Source organism: Leucopleurus acutus (assembly GCF_964270905.1).
Source record: "Leucopleurus acutus genome assembly, chromosome: 14".
Taxonomy (NCBI): domain Eukaryota; kingdom Metazoa; phylum Chordata; class Mammalia; order Artiodactyla; family Delphinidae; genus Leucopleurus; species Leucopleurus acutus.
This window is the reverse complement of record NC_139156.1, coordinates 53,601,397-53,617,945: the sequence shown is the minus strand read 5'-3', so window position 1 is coordinate 53,617,945 and position 16,549 is coordinate 53,601,397. Positions and strand designations below refer to the sequence as shown.

General features: G+C 49.0%; 2 protein-coding genes across 2 annotated transcripts; both read right to left on the bottom strand.

Annotated features, from left to right (window-relative positions):
* Positions 1 to 234: 234 nt before the first annotated feature.
* Positions 235 to 6,850, bottom strand: LOC309971254 (mannose-binding protein A-like). Its single transcript, XM_082854145.1, has 5 exons — positions 5,812 to 6,850; positions 3,998 to 4,190; positions 3,494 to 3,610; positions 2,552 to 2,626; positions 235 to 1,909 (listed from the first exon to the last, which is right to left on the bottom strand). Exons 2-5 carry the CDS (start codon positions 4,179 to 4,181, stop codon positions 1,536 to 1,538), a joined length of 750 nt encoding a protein of 249 aa, XP_082710271.1. The 5' UTR covers positions 4,182 to 4,190; positions 5,812 to 6,850; the 3' UTR covers positions 235 to 1,535.
* A 903-nt stretch (positions 6,851 to 7,753) lies between these two features.
* On the bottom strand, positions 7,754 to 15,861 carry LOC309971731 (pulmonary surfactant-associated protein A-like). The gene is made up of 5 exons (XM_082855085.1): positions 15,786 to 15,861; positions 14,844 to 15,038; positions 14,446 to 14,583; positions 13,622 to 13,681; positions 7,754 to 13,146 (listed from the first exon to the last, which is right to left on the bottom strand). Exons 2-5 carry the CDS (start codon positions 15,013 to 15,015, stop codon positions 12,770 to 12,772), a joined length of 747 nt encoding a protein of 248 aa, XP_082711211.1. The 5' UTR covers positions 15,016 to 15,038; positions 15,786 to 15,861; the 3' UTR covers positions 7,754 to 12,769.
* Between the last annotated feature and the right edge of the window lie 688 nt (positions 15,862 to 16,549).

Here is a 16,549-nt window from a genome sequence, read left to right as displayed (position 1 = left end):
GGATTTGGAGTGCAAATAGTGGATCGTTCTGCTGTACATCACGAAAGTACCCTTCTCACTGCTCCCAAGTGCATGCCTGAAGAAGAGCTTCATGAGGTTGAAAATTCAGTGATGTGACAGTCTAAGTGGGCCAGAGGCTGAGGACACAGGTACTGTCCTCCTCCCCCTGCCAGCCCCAATGTCTTCAGCACACCCCACCCCTACCCCGACAGCCTCACAGAAGAAGCACACCTCAGAGAGAACTCTACCCTATAATATTCAATGTGCAGTATCCCACCCACTCGTCCATTTGGTAATTCTTTGGTGTACCCATGCAACAAACACTCATCAAGCACTTACCAAGTGTGAGGCGCTCCCTCTGGTAGTTCGGATACAAAGAAAAATAAGATGGAAAACTAATTTAGCAAAGATATTTCATGAAGTTAAAGTGGCCCTTAGCCCATTCATGAAACATTTTCAATCTCATTTTGTGATTGGCATACAGCTGGAAGCGGAATTCACCCTCTTCCCCCAGTTTGCTGCCTGGGCTCCATAGAATCTCAGCTCCGTCCACCCTGAGATTTCTCAAGAACATCCACGGTCATGAGCTTGACTGTGGGCCAAGATGGTGTCAGAACTCTGCTCAGAGGAGCGGTTTTATTTGCTGACTGGATGGCTGCATCATTTGCCCCCCAGTGTGTGAAATGCACCTTTAGGGAGATCTTCCCTCTTGTCTCTAAGAATAATGGACCCATTGACCTATAATGGGATGAGGATGTCACAGAAGAAAGGGGATGTTGAACATGGAGGCATTAAGACCGATGATGCCCTAGTACGGAAGGACCCAGCCTGCCTGACCATTTGCCTCCTCCCGCGATACCGGCATAGGCCACAATATCAAAAGAGTCTCCTAAAAGCATGCGGGAAGGGAAGGCTGCCCTTTGTTCTCAAGATCACCCTAATGACCCTTGGGAGGCCACAGCCACTTGGGCAAGTGAGGGGATTCCTAGGACTATTCGCTGTCACCCATGTAGGACACTGCCAGGTGTCACAGTTTCAGTGTATAGCTCATGAACAGCTAAAAACTACACTCATGTCGTAGACAGGGCTGGGCTAGCCATGGGAAGGAGACTCTGACACCAGGTAGTGGCAACTTGGAAAAATGGGAATTGGATCTCTTGGAAGCTGAGACACTGCCTGCTCGGACACAGATGTGGACCTCCATTGATCCATCTGCTGGGCTGCAGTGTCCTCACTAAAAAAGGAGAGGGTTTGAATGTGCTTTTTCTGAGATTGACTCTGACCCAATGCTGTGCTCTTTGGCAGGACAGAAGGTGTCCTTTGCCATGGACTGGACTGGACCAGAAACTCTCATGCCCCACTGTCAGTCTCTTTTCACTTCATCCTCCCACAGTCAAATATGTCCCCTTGCTTTTCTCCCATCCCCATGAAGGAATGAATCAACACTGGACATGGGGAAACTGGCACTGAATTCTCTTTCAGAGCAGCAGGGACCTCAGCAGGGAGCCAAGGAGGGGGCGGAGGAACCTGCCTCTTCAGGCTGGGAATTCACAGATGGCCAAGAAGGAGGAGGAGCAGGAGATGTCATTCCAGAGCCCATCTCTTAGGAGGAGGACACAGTCCTCCCCTGAGCCATGGTTATTAGGCTCATTCTTCTTCCAGTTGCTGTAGCCCATCCTCCCTCCTGTTACATACATAAACTGGCCTTCGGTCACCTCATCTGTGATGCCCAGGAAAGCAATGTCAGGGGCCATGTCCTGGATGGCTTTGTTCTCCTCAGCATTCTTGGGGGTGGCCACAGTGGCCCCAAGCTCAGCGCACAGAGCCTTCACTTTGGAAAAAGGCATCTTTTCACCATTGGTCACGTAGAGCATCTTTCCAGACTTTTTACCCAAGGAGAAGCTTTGCACTGAAATCACAAAATGTAGGTGAGGTTGACTTGGCTTCAAGCCCAGCCTGGGACAGCAGATGAAAAAGCCCTTCTCTGGGAACTTGGGAGTCTGGGGTTGAGCCCCATTCTCTACCACCTCTGGTGAGATCCTAGTAAGAAGGTGGAAGGCAAGTCCCTGGCAGCAAGCCGGGGCTCTCCTGGCATATCCCATCCTTAGGACAAATATCTGTTAAAAACTGTTCCAGTACAGGTGGACCTAGGGAAACATGCTTGAGCCCCACTGCCAGACATGGGCACCAGGATGAGAAAGAGGCATGGACCGCCATCTGAGGCCCGTGGGTGCTAAGGAAGGAGCAAAGATTCCAGAGTCAGCAGACCTCCATGCCATCCTCCTTCCCACTTCCTAACTGTATGCTGTTGAATGAATTATCTATACTTCCCGGACCTATTTTTTTCTCACCTGTAAATAAAATGGGTGTAATACCCACAAATAGGGATGGCAAGATGATTGAATAAAACCAAATTATGAGAAAATTCCCACCTAGTATATAATAAGTTGTCATAAGTGTAAGTTCTTTTCCACCGTCCCCCCAAAACCTAGAGCATTCTGGAGAAAAAAGTTAGAGTCAAGAGCACATTGGGGACAGAAAAAAAGCTTACACTTTTTGATTTGATCCAGTTGTGATTTCAGGCTCCTTATCCGTCCCTCTAAGTCAGCCAGCTTAGCCTCGGCAACTATAAAGCAATAGGGAGAGGATATTTATTTAGAAGAAGACCCTCAATTGGAGAGCAGAGTATTTTGGAAAAAAAAAATTAGCTTACTGAAAAGTATTCGTATTCCAGAAAAATAAGAAAACAAAAAGAAGCAAAAGGGAAAAAAAACTGTATTCCTGCCTTCTCAGATATACTTAGTAACTATTATAAACTATAACTCTGGAAATAATAATAATAATACCATAAACTATAGCTCTGGATCCTTTTCTTCATATACTGCTTAAATATTGCAATATTATAATTATTTATAAGAAAAGGCCCAGCTAATTTTTCTCCTTTTTGAAAATTTTTCTTAATCATATTTTCATTTCCTATTCTAGGCAAACTCTTTAATACGTTTATTATTCTGATAGGCCAGTGGACAAATATAAGTAAGAGGTCATCCTTTTGGTTTTGTTGTTACTGAATTTATTTACTCTGAACTAAGTTGCTGTGATGTCCCCCATTATCCAGGGGTCCTATGAGGCCAACCCTTTTCATGCCACTCTTGTGACAACAGACAAAATCCAACAGCAGAGAGGACCAGTTTCCTCCCTTGCAGCCTGGAACCACATACTGGACTGTTGCAGCTGAAGAAGGGCCAGGGCACATGTCCTACAGAGGTCTGCTGAGGGTGAGGCGGGCAGGGTTCGGAAGTCTATACCGGGGCACCAGTGGGAATCCCCTTGGGCCCCAAGGAACTGAGAGGAATGAGGGCGCTGGATCAGGAAGCAGAGCTGAGCATCTTCCAGTGGGGCAGCAGGAGACGGGGCACCTCCCACCTGGCCCTGGAATTCCCAGGTCCTGGGTCCCCTCAGCCCACATCACTTGCTGGGGTGAGCTCCTTACCCGAACTGTCTCCACGATCTCCTTTGTGGCCCTTTGGTCCTGGAAGCCCAGGATTCCCTATATTTCCTTGAGGCCCCATTTTCCCTGGAGGGCCCTGCAAGCCTCTGAGCCCTGGCCCTGTTGGAAGAGGAAGGAAATGTGACCCAGTGTCTGTCACTCATTCTCTTTCTCCAAAAGCTCAATATTTGATTGACCCCAAGAAACCACCACTCAGCTAGCAGTGATCCAAAGAAGAAAGATCCTCCTGCGTCTCAGGGGATGGCCTGTCCTAAGGGCCAGCTCCCTGAGCATCACCAGTTCCTGGGTGGCAGTGAGGGATCCTGGAGAGCCAGAGAAGCATCCTTATTTTGGAGAGAATGCCCTTTTACAGGAGTTTTTCTGAGGGAATCGTCACCTACCATAATGAAAGGTGAGCCTCCTCATGTCTCAATCCTAGATCCCTTATAGAGAACACCCTCCCGTTGGGGTAAAAGATTGAAGAAGTCAGAGCGGCCTGTCCTATACCTGGTTCTCCCTTTTCTCCCTTGGGTCCCTCTCGCCCATCTCTGCCTGGGGTGCCGTTGGTGACCGGGATGCCACAGGTCACCACTGAACAGGTCTTCTGGGCATCCTCACAGGCTTTTGTTGCTGAGCAGGATGTTGTCACCACACACAGAAGGAGGACAGGAAGTGACAAAAGCAGGAACATGGTCCTTACCTGAGAGTGGAGAAAGTCAAAGAAAATAATTCCATCTCATTTGGTTTGCTACCATCTCTGATGTGTTGGACCCTGTGCTCGGGGCAGCTGACACAGAGGGGGATGTCACAACTCTTGGCCCTGAGTTACTCCCAGGCTACTAGGAAAACTATTACTAGCACAGGCAAGATGTATTAGAGTTAGATCAGTGCTAAAACAAATATAGATGCAAGAGTAATATCACAGGGGCCCACTTGCCCTGGGGCTCTCATGCCCTGTGGGCCCAAGGCTTAGTTGGTTAGGCAGCCCTAAGCACGAAAGCCCACAGGGTCTACAAATGCCACACAAGCCCTGTGCCCGATGGCCCGGCAAAGAGAGCTCATTTCTTGCATGACCTTTGGCTACTCTCTTCTCAACTCCCTTTCTTGAGGGCCTAAGTAGCCTAAATTTCCCTCTTCTCCTTCCTATGGACGCTAAAGGTAGACTCAAACTATAGCATGTGACCCATTGCTTGGCGGGACCTGTTTTACAACATCCGTTGTCTCGTGTCGCATAAAAATCTGTTTTACACCACAGGGCCCCAACCACCCCCAGAATCACAGCTGTTTCCCCAACAACCCGTCAATCATCCTGTTTAATAAAGTCTCTACTTTGTGACAGGCACTTGCTGGGACTCGGGACCCAGAGTACCCTGAGGTATGGAAACTTGTTCTGACCCTGAGAATGGAACCTTCTTTGGTCATTGATCCTGGCCAGTTGCCACTTAGATTTACCTCCTTCCCTTGCTTTGAGATTTTCCACCGAGAGGCCATTTTTCCAGCCAGAACCCAGGCTCCTAAAATTTCTGTTCACCCTGGGCCCAGCAGGGTCAGCTCGTACTCCTCCTGGCAGGATCCTCTGCACGCTTCTGAGACGCTTCTCCGGCTCTGTGCCCCCATCCAGCCATCAGATTCCCATCCAGCCTTTGCTCGAGCTGGTCCCCTTCCAGGAAGCCTCACAGCCCAGCCCCCATGGGCCTATCCCTCTGCTCCTCTCTGACCTCTAATTCCAACGTCCCTGCATAACTACTGCATCTGTCCTTGGCCACCCTGGCCTGTCAGCTCCCTTAACCCTTCCTTCCCTCCAGGACTCAGTGAGAAGTAGGAAGTTGGGAGGGAATTTTCTTTCTTTCCTTCTTTCTTTTTTTTTTTTAGGATTTTTAATTTTTAAATTTATTTATGTGCTCTCTCTTTTTTGTTGTTTTTTGTTTGTTTGTTTGTTTGTTTATTTTGTTTTGGCTGCACTGTGTGGCATGTGGGATCCCAGTTCTCTGACCAGGGATGGAACCCGTGCCCTCTGCCGTGGAAGCACAGATTCTTAACCGCTGGACTGCCAGGGAAGTCCCGGAAGGGAATTTTCTTGATCAAATCTTCTCCACCTTCCCTCTCTCTTAAGCTCCCCTGATTATGTGGGAGGCCAAAGCCAGAGCTAAACATGTTGCTGGCATACACACCCCACTTCCATTCTTCTGTTTAGCTGAAAAGACCACCTTTAGTTTGCAGATGGTAACCTGGATCCAGGAAGGGCACAAGGTCCCAGGTCAGAGAGACAGAGGCCCTCAGGGGGCCTGACAACCCCACCACAGCCCCTGCCTGGAACTCACCAGGGTCAAGCCAAGTGGCCAGACTCTTGGCCGAGGCCTCCTCTTCTGTCCTCAGAAATGACTTACTAGGGGCCTCCTCAGAGCACAGAGGCTATGGCAGGGAAGCTGGTCCTCCAGCCTAGGCCTCTGGCAGACGCCTCAGCAATGTCAGCCCCAATTAGTCTGGTGACCAGGGACAGTGCTGGACTGGCCTTCAACCCCAGATTAATAAACAACCATCCTTAGAACCGCTGTATCCTGGGCAGTTCTCCAGGGCTGCTGGTGGGGTCTCCAGCTTAGCACTGGGCAGCTCTCTACTGCAACACCCCAGACTCCTCCCACTGCTCCTTCCCATGCATCTGTCTCTATAGCTTTGCTATCTGATCCTCTAGAATCACAGATTCCCAGATCATAGATCAGAATCCCAGAGGACAGTTCTTTCTAAATATTTGTCTCTGGAAGGGACATGCATAGACATCCTACCAAACACGTGCTCATGCAGACACACATGTACAGGCGTACACCTGTGTATCAGTTGTTCTGCCTAGTTCCCCCTTCCATTCATATTTAATTTACTAGGAGCAGGAGGGAAGGGGTTAAACACCTACAACACTGAGTCACCTCATTCCTCCCTTGTCATTCAGAACATTCGTCAGCTGCCCTGTCTGGGTGCGTTGCAGCGCTAGGCACAAGGAAAGGAAGTGTTTGTAGACAACTCAGATTCAAAGCTGAACATGGGCATTTGCACTAGCTCTTCCAGCTTAGGACACTTCTCTCCATCTTTGCATAATTGCTTGTTGTTGTTCAGATTTCATCTTAAATATTATTGCTGGAGAAAGGGCTTTCCCTAACCATTCTATCACAAAATTATAATTCTCTGTTTTAGTTATCTGCTTATAATCCTTCTCTATGTAAAATTGTCTTATTTCTTTGGTTGCATATTTATTGACCATCCCACTCCTTTAGAACAGGAACTTCATGAGAACAGGCATCTTGCTTCCCCATCTCTGAGAGGGCCTGGAAACGGAATCAACGCTCAAACATTTGTGGAACAAAGGAATCCTCCGGCATCGTGTCCTCCAAGTGGCCCTCTTGACTTGCCTCCAGCTAGAGCTAACATCTGTGCCCACTCTCCCAGTGCTTTTAATACTTTTCTAGGGCAGGAGCTGCATTTGATTCCCCTCCTTGTCTCCAGGGTGTAACTCAGGGCTGGGCACGTGGGGAGGATCCACTGAGAGAGTGAGAAGGGAAGCAGAGACCCTGAGCAGGGCAGACACCAGATCAGTCTGCGGCTCCTCCACGCCTGGGTTTCCAGGAGTGTCTGGTTCTTATCTCCAGAGGCTGATCAAGTGGCCTTTTTCAAGTCACTGATACAACTTTTGATTCCTGCCTTCCCCCAAACTTACACCCACTCTTTGAAACACTTAGTCTCACCAAACAACTGTAGAGGTTTGCTTTTTCCCTGCGGTGGGGCAGGGGTAGGGCCGCTTCCCTTGGACTCTGCCTTGTGATTGCTGCTTTGGACCCTCAAGAGTCATCGGCCCTTGTGTACTCAAGTCACTGTGCCCTGTTCAGCAAGCCTCCCAGGTTCCTGTTATCAAGGAGGCTGCCAGGCACTGAGAGGGGCCCCTTGTAAAGAAGACCCCCCCTCAGGGCTGTGTTTCCTGATGCCATTGACACAACTCCGAAGGGCCCATAGGCTCAGAGGACAAAGAACTCTCAAACCCTACGGCAAATGAGCAGACCTCCCAGAAAGGTGGAAATCTGAAGCTGAGAGATTTACATACAACCAGGACCCTATATGTCCTACGGACTTAGAGGAAAGATGGCTTTAGAAGGAGGGAAGAGGATAGAACGGGAGGAGGGAGGGATATGCACTGCGAGCAAAGGGACAATAAGAAATACTTGACTCTGGTGGGAAAAAGCCCCCCCTCGAGGATGCGTATCCATTGAGTCTGTCCTGTCATAGATCTGGGGTTTGAATTTATGCTTATTAGTATTATTTTGCTATTATTATTATTATTAAAATTTTCCCTTCATGCCAAGATGAAAAATTGTTTTTCAAGTGTCCCAGCTCATCACAATCTAGTGTAGCATGGGGACGTAAAAGCAATGGAGGACCTTACCCTTAACCCAGGCACCTCAGGATTTTCTCAGATGGAGATCAGGTAAATTTGAATTCACCTTATAAAAACTACTGAACACAGTGAAAAATAAGTAGAGTGAAATCTGACTGACACAAGACTCAAAACTAGGCCTCGGAATGCTGTCAACTCTAGACAACAGATAAATTGATAGTTTTAAAAAGACAGTATAGGGCTTCCCTGGTGGCGCAGTGGTTAAGAATCTGCCTGCTAATGCAGGGGACGGGGGTTCGATTCCTGGCCCGGGAAGATCCCACATGCAGCAGAACAACTAAGCCCGTGCACCACAACTATCTGCGCTGTAGAGCCCATGAGCCACAAGTACTGAAGCCCGCGCACCACAGCTACTGAATCCCGCGTGCCTAAAGCCTGTGCTCTGCAACAAGAGAAGCCATGACAATGAGAAACCCGCGCACCACAAGGAAGAGTAGCCCCCGCTCGCCGCAACTAGAGAAAGCCTGCTCAAAGCAACGAAGACCAAACACAGCCAAAAATAAATAAATAAATTTAATTTTAAAAAAGACAGTATAAATAAGGAATAAAGAAGGAATAATAAATAAATAAGGAATAAATAAAAATTAAACAGTGAAACTCGAACTACAATAAGGAAATAACTATAGAGCTATTAATAAAATTTCAGAAACGCTCGTTCTTTGCAAAAATAAACAAATTTGGCAAACATAACCCTGGTGGTTTGAATTACTCTCCTGATTTCCACATTTTCTTTTCGTAGAAATATATATCCATGCCCTTTGCCATGGTACTTTGCAATGCCTCCCACTGGAGTATGTGGAGTAAACACCCCAACCCCTTTGATATTTGGCTTGGCCATGTGACCGTGAGCGGACACTAAGGGAGCAGCAGCTTTAAATGTGGGAAGAATATGTCCCCAGTAGCCGCTAATATCAGAATAATGAAATGATGTGGAGCGAACAGGAACTCCCCTGAAAGCTTGAAGTAAAAAAAGAGCTATTAAAGTCCAGCCATGCATCCATGGTTAATAGCACAGTCCCTGGAATCTGACTTCCTGTATTCATAGCCCACTTCTGCCATGAACTGGCTGCATGATCTTTGGAAAATCACTTTAATCTCTACGTGCCTCAATATTCTCATCTGTAAATTGGGCGTAATAATAACATCTACATAATAGGGTTAATGAGGATTATATGAGTTAATGGAAGTATAATACCTGGCACGTGGTAAGTGTGATGAGAGTATCAGCCATTAGACCAAGTAGGGTATCCCAGGAATGCAAAGATGGTTCAACATCAAAACATAGTCCAGTTAACTCACTAATTTAATATATAACAAGTTTAAGAATCTTAATGTAGATATGTACAATCTTGAGGCTTGAAGCTCACCCTTTTCTCGAAACTAATACATGCTCTCAAAATTCTTCATACCTATTCTTCCCTTGGAATACAAACTTTCTAGGGTTGAGTTCAAATATAGTCCAAATGATTATTGTCCCTTAGTTTTGTCACTAAAATCCGTTTTATCTCTGATTCATCACCACCCTGGCCATAGAGTGGTGGCTTCTTGAAGTGAAGGGTGGACAGTGCCTCCTCTCTTATGTTTTTTTTTTTTGCATGTGTGGTTGGTAGAGAGAGTGATGGTGCCCAGGGTGGCAATACCTGCTCACAGGAGGCACCATGTATCAGTGGGAACACTGCTGCTTCTCGGCCCATCCTAACTGGTTGTTGGGTCCCTCTGTATGACTGATTATAAACGACAGCTCCTCCCAGGAGCTGGTCCTTCAGATAAGGGGCTCTGTAAAAGCCTCCAGCTGCCTGCTCCCTACCCTCAACATGACATCAGTGAACATGTCACTTCATAGTCTCTTGCTCTTCAAGTCCCTGTGTTCCAAGAAGCAATCTGCTCGTGAGTAGGGCTTAAACTATGGCTAGCTTCCATGACATCGACATTGGCAGCCCCTGGGAAATTCCATCCAAGTGGTGGAAATCCACATTGCCCCAGAACATACCTGCTAACAGTTCTATTCTCCCCCTTCTCCATCTCCCGATGCCTCAGCAAGATCAGGCCCTCTGCTGGTTCAGCTCTTCAGCAATTTTAGAACAAGAGATTCCCGCGTTAGGTGACTTAATGAGGGAAGGAAGGCAAAGTAATTCGGGCATCCCTATTTGCAAAGATTAGGAGGAGGATAGGACAGTCCCCTCCCCCATGCCACAGGGAGAGGAGAGGAAGGGATAAATTCCATTGTGAGAGTACAGATGTCACCCATGGAAGGTCAGCTTGCTTTCGCCTCTTTAGTCTTCCTTATACTGACCAACAGAATGCGAATTACTAAACCACTCACGTTGAATGGCCCTCACCTTGCAGGTTCCATGGTGGGGTCCCTGGAACCCCCTGGACTCATTAAAAGATGACCCTTTTACTCTCACCTGTGGGCTCTAGATGCCAGTACCCAGGAACAAGAAATGACTCAACTCACACTTGACACCCTTTTGATGTTAACAGCTTAAAGGAAATGCCAAAGAAATCACCCGATAAAGCTCAGTACACATTCATGATGAAAATGAATCTCAGCAAACTATGAAAAAGAGGGAACTTTGCCTTGATAAAGGCATCAGAAACCTAAAACAAGCAACTCCATGCTGAAATACTGGAAATGTTCTCATTATACATTCAATGCGCCCCTAAAGATAACATTCATCACTGAGTGTCTTCAACAATATATAGGGTCTCCTGGCCCCTACAAAAAGATAAGAATGATATATAAGAAATATAAATATCATGAGGAACAGGCAAAATTTCTGTCATTTGTAAATATAAGCATATATTTATAAAATGTGAGAATCAATTATTAGAAATATTAGGGGGAAGGTGAGAATCCAAAATGATGGCTGGATATACAATCAACCAAAAATAAATCAATAGTTTTCTTATAAACCAGCAATAATTAATTTAAAATGTGATAAAAATAATATAATAACAATTGCAAATAACACCATAAAGGAAGTAAAAATAAACCTAACAAGAAATGAGAAGACAACGATTTTCAGAGACTTAGACTGTTCCTCTGTAAAATACGGGAAATATGTTTCTCCGTACTTTTTTGAATTTTGGGGAAGGCTCAATAATTTGTGTGCTGGGCCCTAAGCTCATGTGGCAGGGTGACCAGATTAAAAATTGACATTCATGAAAGAATGAGAAATATTTCTGCTTATTCCCATCTGGTTTTGTGGATTGTGATCCAGAACTTCCTCTTGTCCCAAAAAGGAAGTATATGCAGTGAGGGAGGGCATTATGTGAAGGTGGGAGAAGTGGAGACCTTTCTGGAGATGGGACATATATCTGGTCATCTCCTCAAGCAAGTAGAGACATGATCCAATTCCCACACAGCCTTGGGACATGGGGGCCATGGTCCCTTTCCATGCAGTCCTGAGACTGAGGTGGCTCACAGAGCCCTGAATGCCACCACTGTTGGGCTATGGCAAACATCCAGGGGGCTGAGTGGGGAACGGAAGGCATGATATCACCACCCTCAAATGGAACATGTAGACTTAGATCAGGAGCTATCTTGATGCCAGCCATCAACACGAATGCTCCTCTGTTCCTCCAGACATTTCTGTAACTCCTCATCTGCCCATACAACCTGAGGGTGGGAGCAGGTTGCCCCTTCCACCCAACAAAGAAAGCTTAACCTGAGATTGAACTTTCCACTTTTCAGGTAAGTGGGGCCTCAGAGCCAGAGTTAACTTGATTTCTAAAATCACAGAAATATTTCTTGAAACCAAAGCAATGGAAACTCATGTTAACATATTCATGATTTATTACACTTGAATCATCTCTGCTCAGTGAGAGGATGGGGTGGTGATGAGCATAAGCTTCAGGTTCAGGTAGATGGGTTTGAAAACAGCCTCTGTCACTTGCTCCGTGTAACAAAACTCAAAACATTTTACTTCTTTAAGTTTCAGTGTTCTTGTATAAAAAATGGGGAAAATAATGCTCGTTCCATGGCACTGTGTGAAGATTAAATCATAGTTTATAAGATGTCTTAGAAGTGCTTGTCAAGGTGCTTGGTATATAGTATATGCTCAATAAACACCTCACTGAGGTCTGAAGTGGTGGGGATTTGTTCATCAGCAGGAAGTTACTTGGGTAATGCCTGAGGTGGGAGTGAGATCTTCCCTAGAGGCATAGGCTGGCTGCTTTTAGGTCAGGGAGTTGAGTTGGTACCCCCAGAGTCAAGGGAGTGGATAATCATGCCAATCACTAGGGGTGGGTTGGCCTCCACCATGCTGGGGCACCACCCGGCCCTCTGACCTCATGGAGAGCCTGAGCAGTTGTGCCCCACAGACCTCAGGCTGCCAGATAATCCCGAATGTATCCTTAGCTCCACACATTTGGAATTTCCCAGAAGTCCACCTATCTATCATTATGCTTGAGCAGCACTGCTAAATCTTGATAAAGCTGGGCAGGCAGTGGGCTGCAAAGAAAGAGTAGAGGGGCCAGGAAGCAGGCACCCTGTGCGTGCTTTTGGAGGGAACCTCCATCCCAGGACTTCACTGTTGCCATCTATAAATGAAGGAGTTGGACAAGAAGAGGAAGAAAGAAGCCTCCCTCTCTTGCCAAAGGGCGAAGTTAGAGTGGCTGTCTAGAGTGCAAAGCTGAGAAGGGGCTCCGGGGGGAGTCAGACTGATTAGTAATCAAGGGGGAGGAGTCAGGGCCCAGCGGGGAGTGCCGTGGCTAAGATACCTCCAACTCTTATAGCTACAAAGGTGTTACAGCACCTCATAGACCAGGTGGATTCCCCAGGACGTGGGCTGAAAGGCAAGGCAGGACCCTCTCCATCCTGTGGCCGTGGTGCCTGCTCAAAACTCACAGATGGCCAGTCGGGACTGCAGGCAGTTCTTGTCATTCCACCGGCCATCTGTGTACATCTCCACACACTTCTCTTTGCCCCAACCCCCGGGCTCCCCTGGGTACCAGTTGGTGTATTCCACAGGGGTTCCATCCACGTAGTGGAAGTTTCCAGCAGTGGGACCCTCAGCCAGGCCCAGGTAAGCATAAGTATTGTGCTTCTTCACGATGTTTGCAATGGCCTCATTCTCCTTTAGACTCCTTGGGGTAGCAATGCGTCCACCTGCTCTGGCACACAACTCTTTAATGGCATCAAAATTGACCGACTGCCCACTGGTGGCGAAGACCTTCTCTCCCACTGCCAGCATGGACCCCTGCAGACTGAGGACTGACAGCAGAGGAATCCGGGTCAGGCCACAGGCCTCTTTGTTTCCAAGTCCTTTTCCTTCCCTTTATGCTCTCTGCCTTTATGCGCTTTGCAATCTCTTCACCTCTTCCTCTCTCTCCTTCTTCCCTCCCTCTTCCAATCCTAGTCTTTCTGGATTCCCCTCCATGCTCCCATCATTTAATTATCCGTTCACCCATTTAACAATTACTTATTGACCGTCTATTATGTGCCTGAAACTGTGCAATTTCCTGGGATTCAATAGAAAGCAGTACAGCCAGGAACATTGCTTCCCCAGGACATAGGGAGAGAATCCACATCTACCTCGGTCTCCTCTGAGCCGTTCAGGAACATCTGAACAAGGACCTCCATGTCCACACTTGTTTGTCAAGTCTCTAGAGTCTGGAGCCTGATGCTGAGAACGAGGAGAACTTATGGGAACCCCCTATCCTCAGAGGGCCCCAAGGGATCCCCTTACCGCGCATCATCTTCAGGATTTGATGGTTGATCTCAAGGAGTGTGCTCTGGAGCTCCTCGTCTAGATAAGGTGGAAGAGAGATCCCCAGCAAGAAGAGGGGCAGGCCAACAAAAACCCCCACTTGTGCCAAGCAGGTGTGAGGCCAGCTGCAAGCCTGCCATTCTGCCCTTCACTTGTCTAGAGCCACTGCCCAGGCCCCAGGTCATAAGGGTCCCCGAGGTTGGAGTGTGTTTCCTACTCCCTACACACTTGTCCTTTAATGCAGCCTCGCACTTACTCAGCCCCCTCTCTGCTCTTCTTTCCTGCCATATCCTTTCATGGCTCTGTCTGTCCACTTCTGCGGGGTTTTCTAGTTTCTGGGCAGGGCCCCCTTCCCCACCTTCCAACCACAAGAGCAAATGTGGTTCTCTCTGACTCTCCTGATGGACCTTGATTACTGCTCAGAGCTGCAGAGTTGCCCTGGACATGCGGGGTTCCCAATGATATCATCTGTCTGGTCCTTGGTCCACATAAGCCCCTGCGCCCTCAGAATGCCCCTGTGCCTCAGCACTAGGAAGTGCCTCGCCTCCTCGCAGTACTGTCCCAGTTCCCACACCTGATGCCCTGTGTCTCCCCATCAGCTGTTGTGATGCGTGGAACACTCCCACTACCCACCAGTCCCTGCGCTGTGGCCCGCGACCCAGACCCCTCTGATTTCTCAACCTCATATTCTCTTATCTAGGTTGAAACATATACCCTTTGGGGACTTCCGTGGTTTTGTCTCCTCCCCTTCATCCCTCAAGTAACTGACCACATGGGCACGGTGTCCAGTTGCTTCTGTCCACTGGCCACATCCTGCTCACCTGGAGGACCCCTCTCACCAGGCTCTCCCTTTTCTCCACGCTCTCCAGTGAGGCCAGGGGCTCCAATCATCCCATCACGCCCAGGGGGGCCTGGCATTCCTCCAGGGGGGCCCATGGGGCCTGCAGAGAGAGGGGGACAAGGATGTATGCTATCTATCATCCACAGTGGGTTGGGGCTGATGGGACTGGACCTCCATTATCAGCCAGGCTGACTCACCTGTCACTCCACGGGCACCTTGAGGGTAGACCCTCCAGGGCTGCTCCAGTCTATGGGTCCCCGGAAACTCCCACCATCCAGCTGACCCTTGAACGCAGCCCAGAACCCTGGACAGCAAGTCCCCCTGAAAACAGGTCACTGTCCCTCAGCTCCCACTCAGTACCTGGAGGTCCAGGGTCTCCTTTGATGCCATCTCTCCCATCTCTTCCTGGCAGGCCATGGGATCCAGGAGTACCAGGGGTGCCAGGGCTTCCAAGACAAACTTCCTTCATGTTGTACTCAAGGCCAGAAACCACCATCCAGATGAGGGTGAGGGTCAAAGAGCACAGCAGCATGGTGCCTGCTCCAGCGGCTCCTTCTGTGGAAGGGAAAGGCTGTGGCCCACCTGAAGCATTTGCCAAGGTCTCCCCTTGCTGTGCTTTGTCAAGATTCAGGCACATGATGGAGCCTGAGGGCCAGGGCAGGTACAGACAGGAGCTCTGGAAAGACCCATACTATCCTTGGAAACTCCCAGCATCATCTGGTATCTAACATGGTCTCATGCCCCATCCCTCTGGCTGGAGGTGGAGTGGTACCTGGGCAGGTGAGCAGTGGTAAAGAGCTCTGGAGAGTCAGAGGACCTTGGTTCTAATGTAGTCTCTGTTCCTTGCTGTGTGACCGTGGGGAACTCACTTCACCTCTCTTGGCTTCAGCTGAAACTTCTGTCCTGGAGGCAATCCTGGCCTGTCCCTCCCAGGCTGTTGGGAGGAAGGATGTGGTCAACATCCACTCGCTCCATCTGTCCCTCATCCTCTCAGCTACCCGTTCCTCTTGAGTTCTAAGGGATCATGATCCTGAGGATGAGCAGAGATGACCAGGGCCCACGTCTTGGCCACCCCACGGTGGTCAGTGATAGGGAGTCCCCTCCTCCCTGCTTTCTCGGGATGCTTTCTCTTTGGCAGGCTGTTTCTCCCCCTGCCTCCACCCTGCAGGCCCTGCTGAATCCCTGGGGCCAATGGGCCCGGCCCAGGCGCACAGTGAAGTATGAGGATATTCGCAAGCCCACCTTCCTGTACCCATAGTTAGGGTTCTGTGGAACAAGTCCCAGTGGTGGGGCTAAACTCACCCACACGAACAGAGCCTATGTGGCTCTCTGCCTCCGGATCTGCCTCCAGGTGGCGAGGTGGACAGCAACATTTATACTGACGTAGGCTACCAGGCTTCCTCTCCACCCCAGGGAGGGGCCTGCCACAAGGACCTCTACTCCAGGACAGCCAGGCAGGAAGCTGTCATCTTGTTTACCCAGTACTTTTCCCCACAGGGCACTCAGCTGGAGGGCCACTTAGGAAACCCACTAAAGAGAAACTCCAGATCGGTAAGAAGGGACAACTCCCACGGACCGGAGGCCACCCACTCTCCCTCCACCCACTTTCCCCAAAGCAGTGAAGAACGAGAGCACTTATACGGGAACCGATGGAGCCACGTGGCAAAGGGAGCCCTCTCCCTCCTGGGCGTTGGCCTCCCGGTCCTGGCTCGTGACACGTTCGCAGCCCCAGAATCACGATCCCCCAAAAGCCCGCCAGCTGGAGAGAACATACCAGGGCTGGACTCTTTTCCCAGGGGAGCAAAGAGGCAGGTCAGTGACATACAGGGCTTCCTCCTGGGGCCATTCCAGCTCCAGAGCCTCTTTGGCTCTTGGAAGTGTCCATAGGGCTCCAGAGTGTGCAGAGGTCACGTCTGAAGCCAAAGGGTGGTCAGGGTGAGCTGGAACAAACTGTCTGTCATGGGGCGTGGCTCCCCACTGAGCCCCCAGCTCTTGCTTCCGGGGCCTGCAGCTGAGTTGACGGAGCGTGGTTCACCGGTACAGGTGAACCCTGGGCGGGTTCCCCA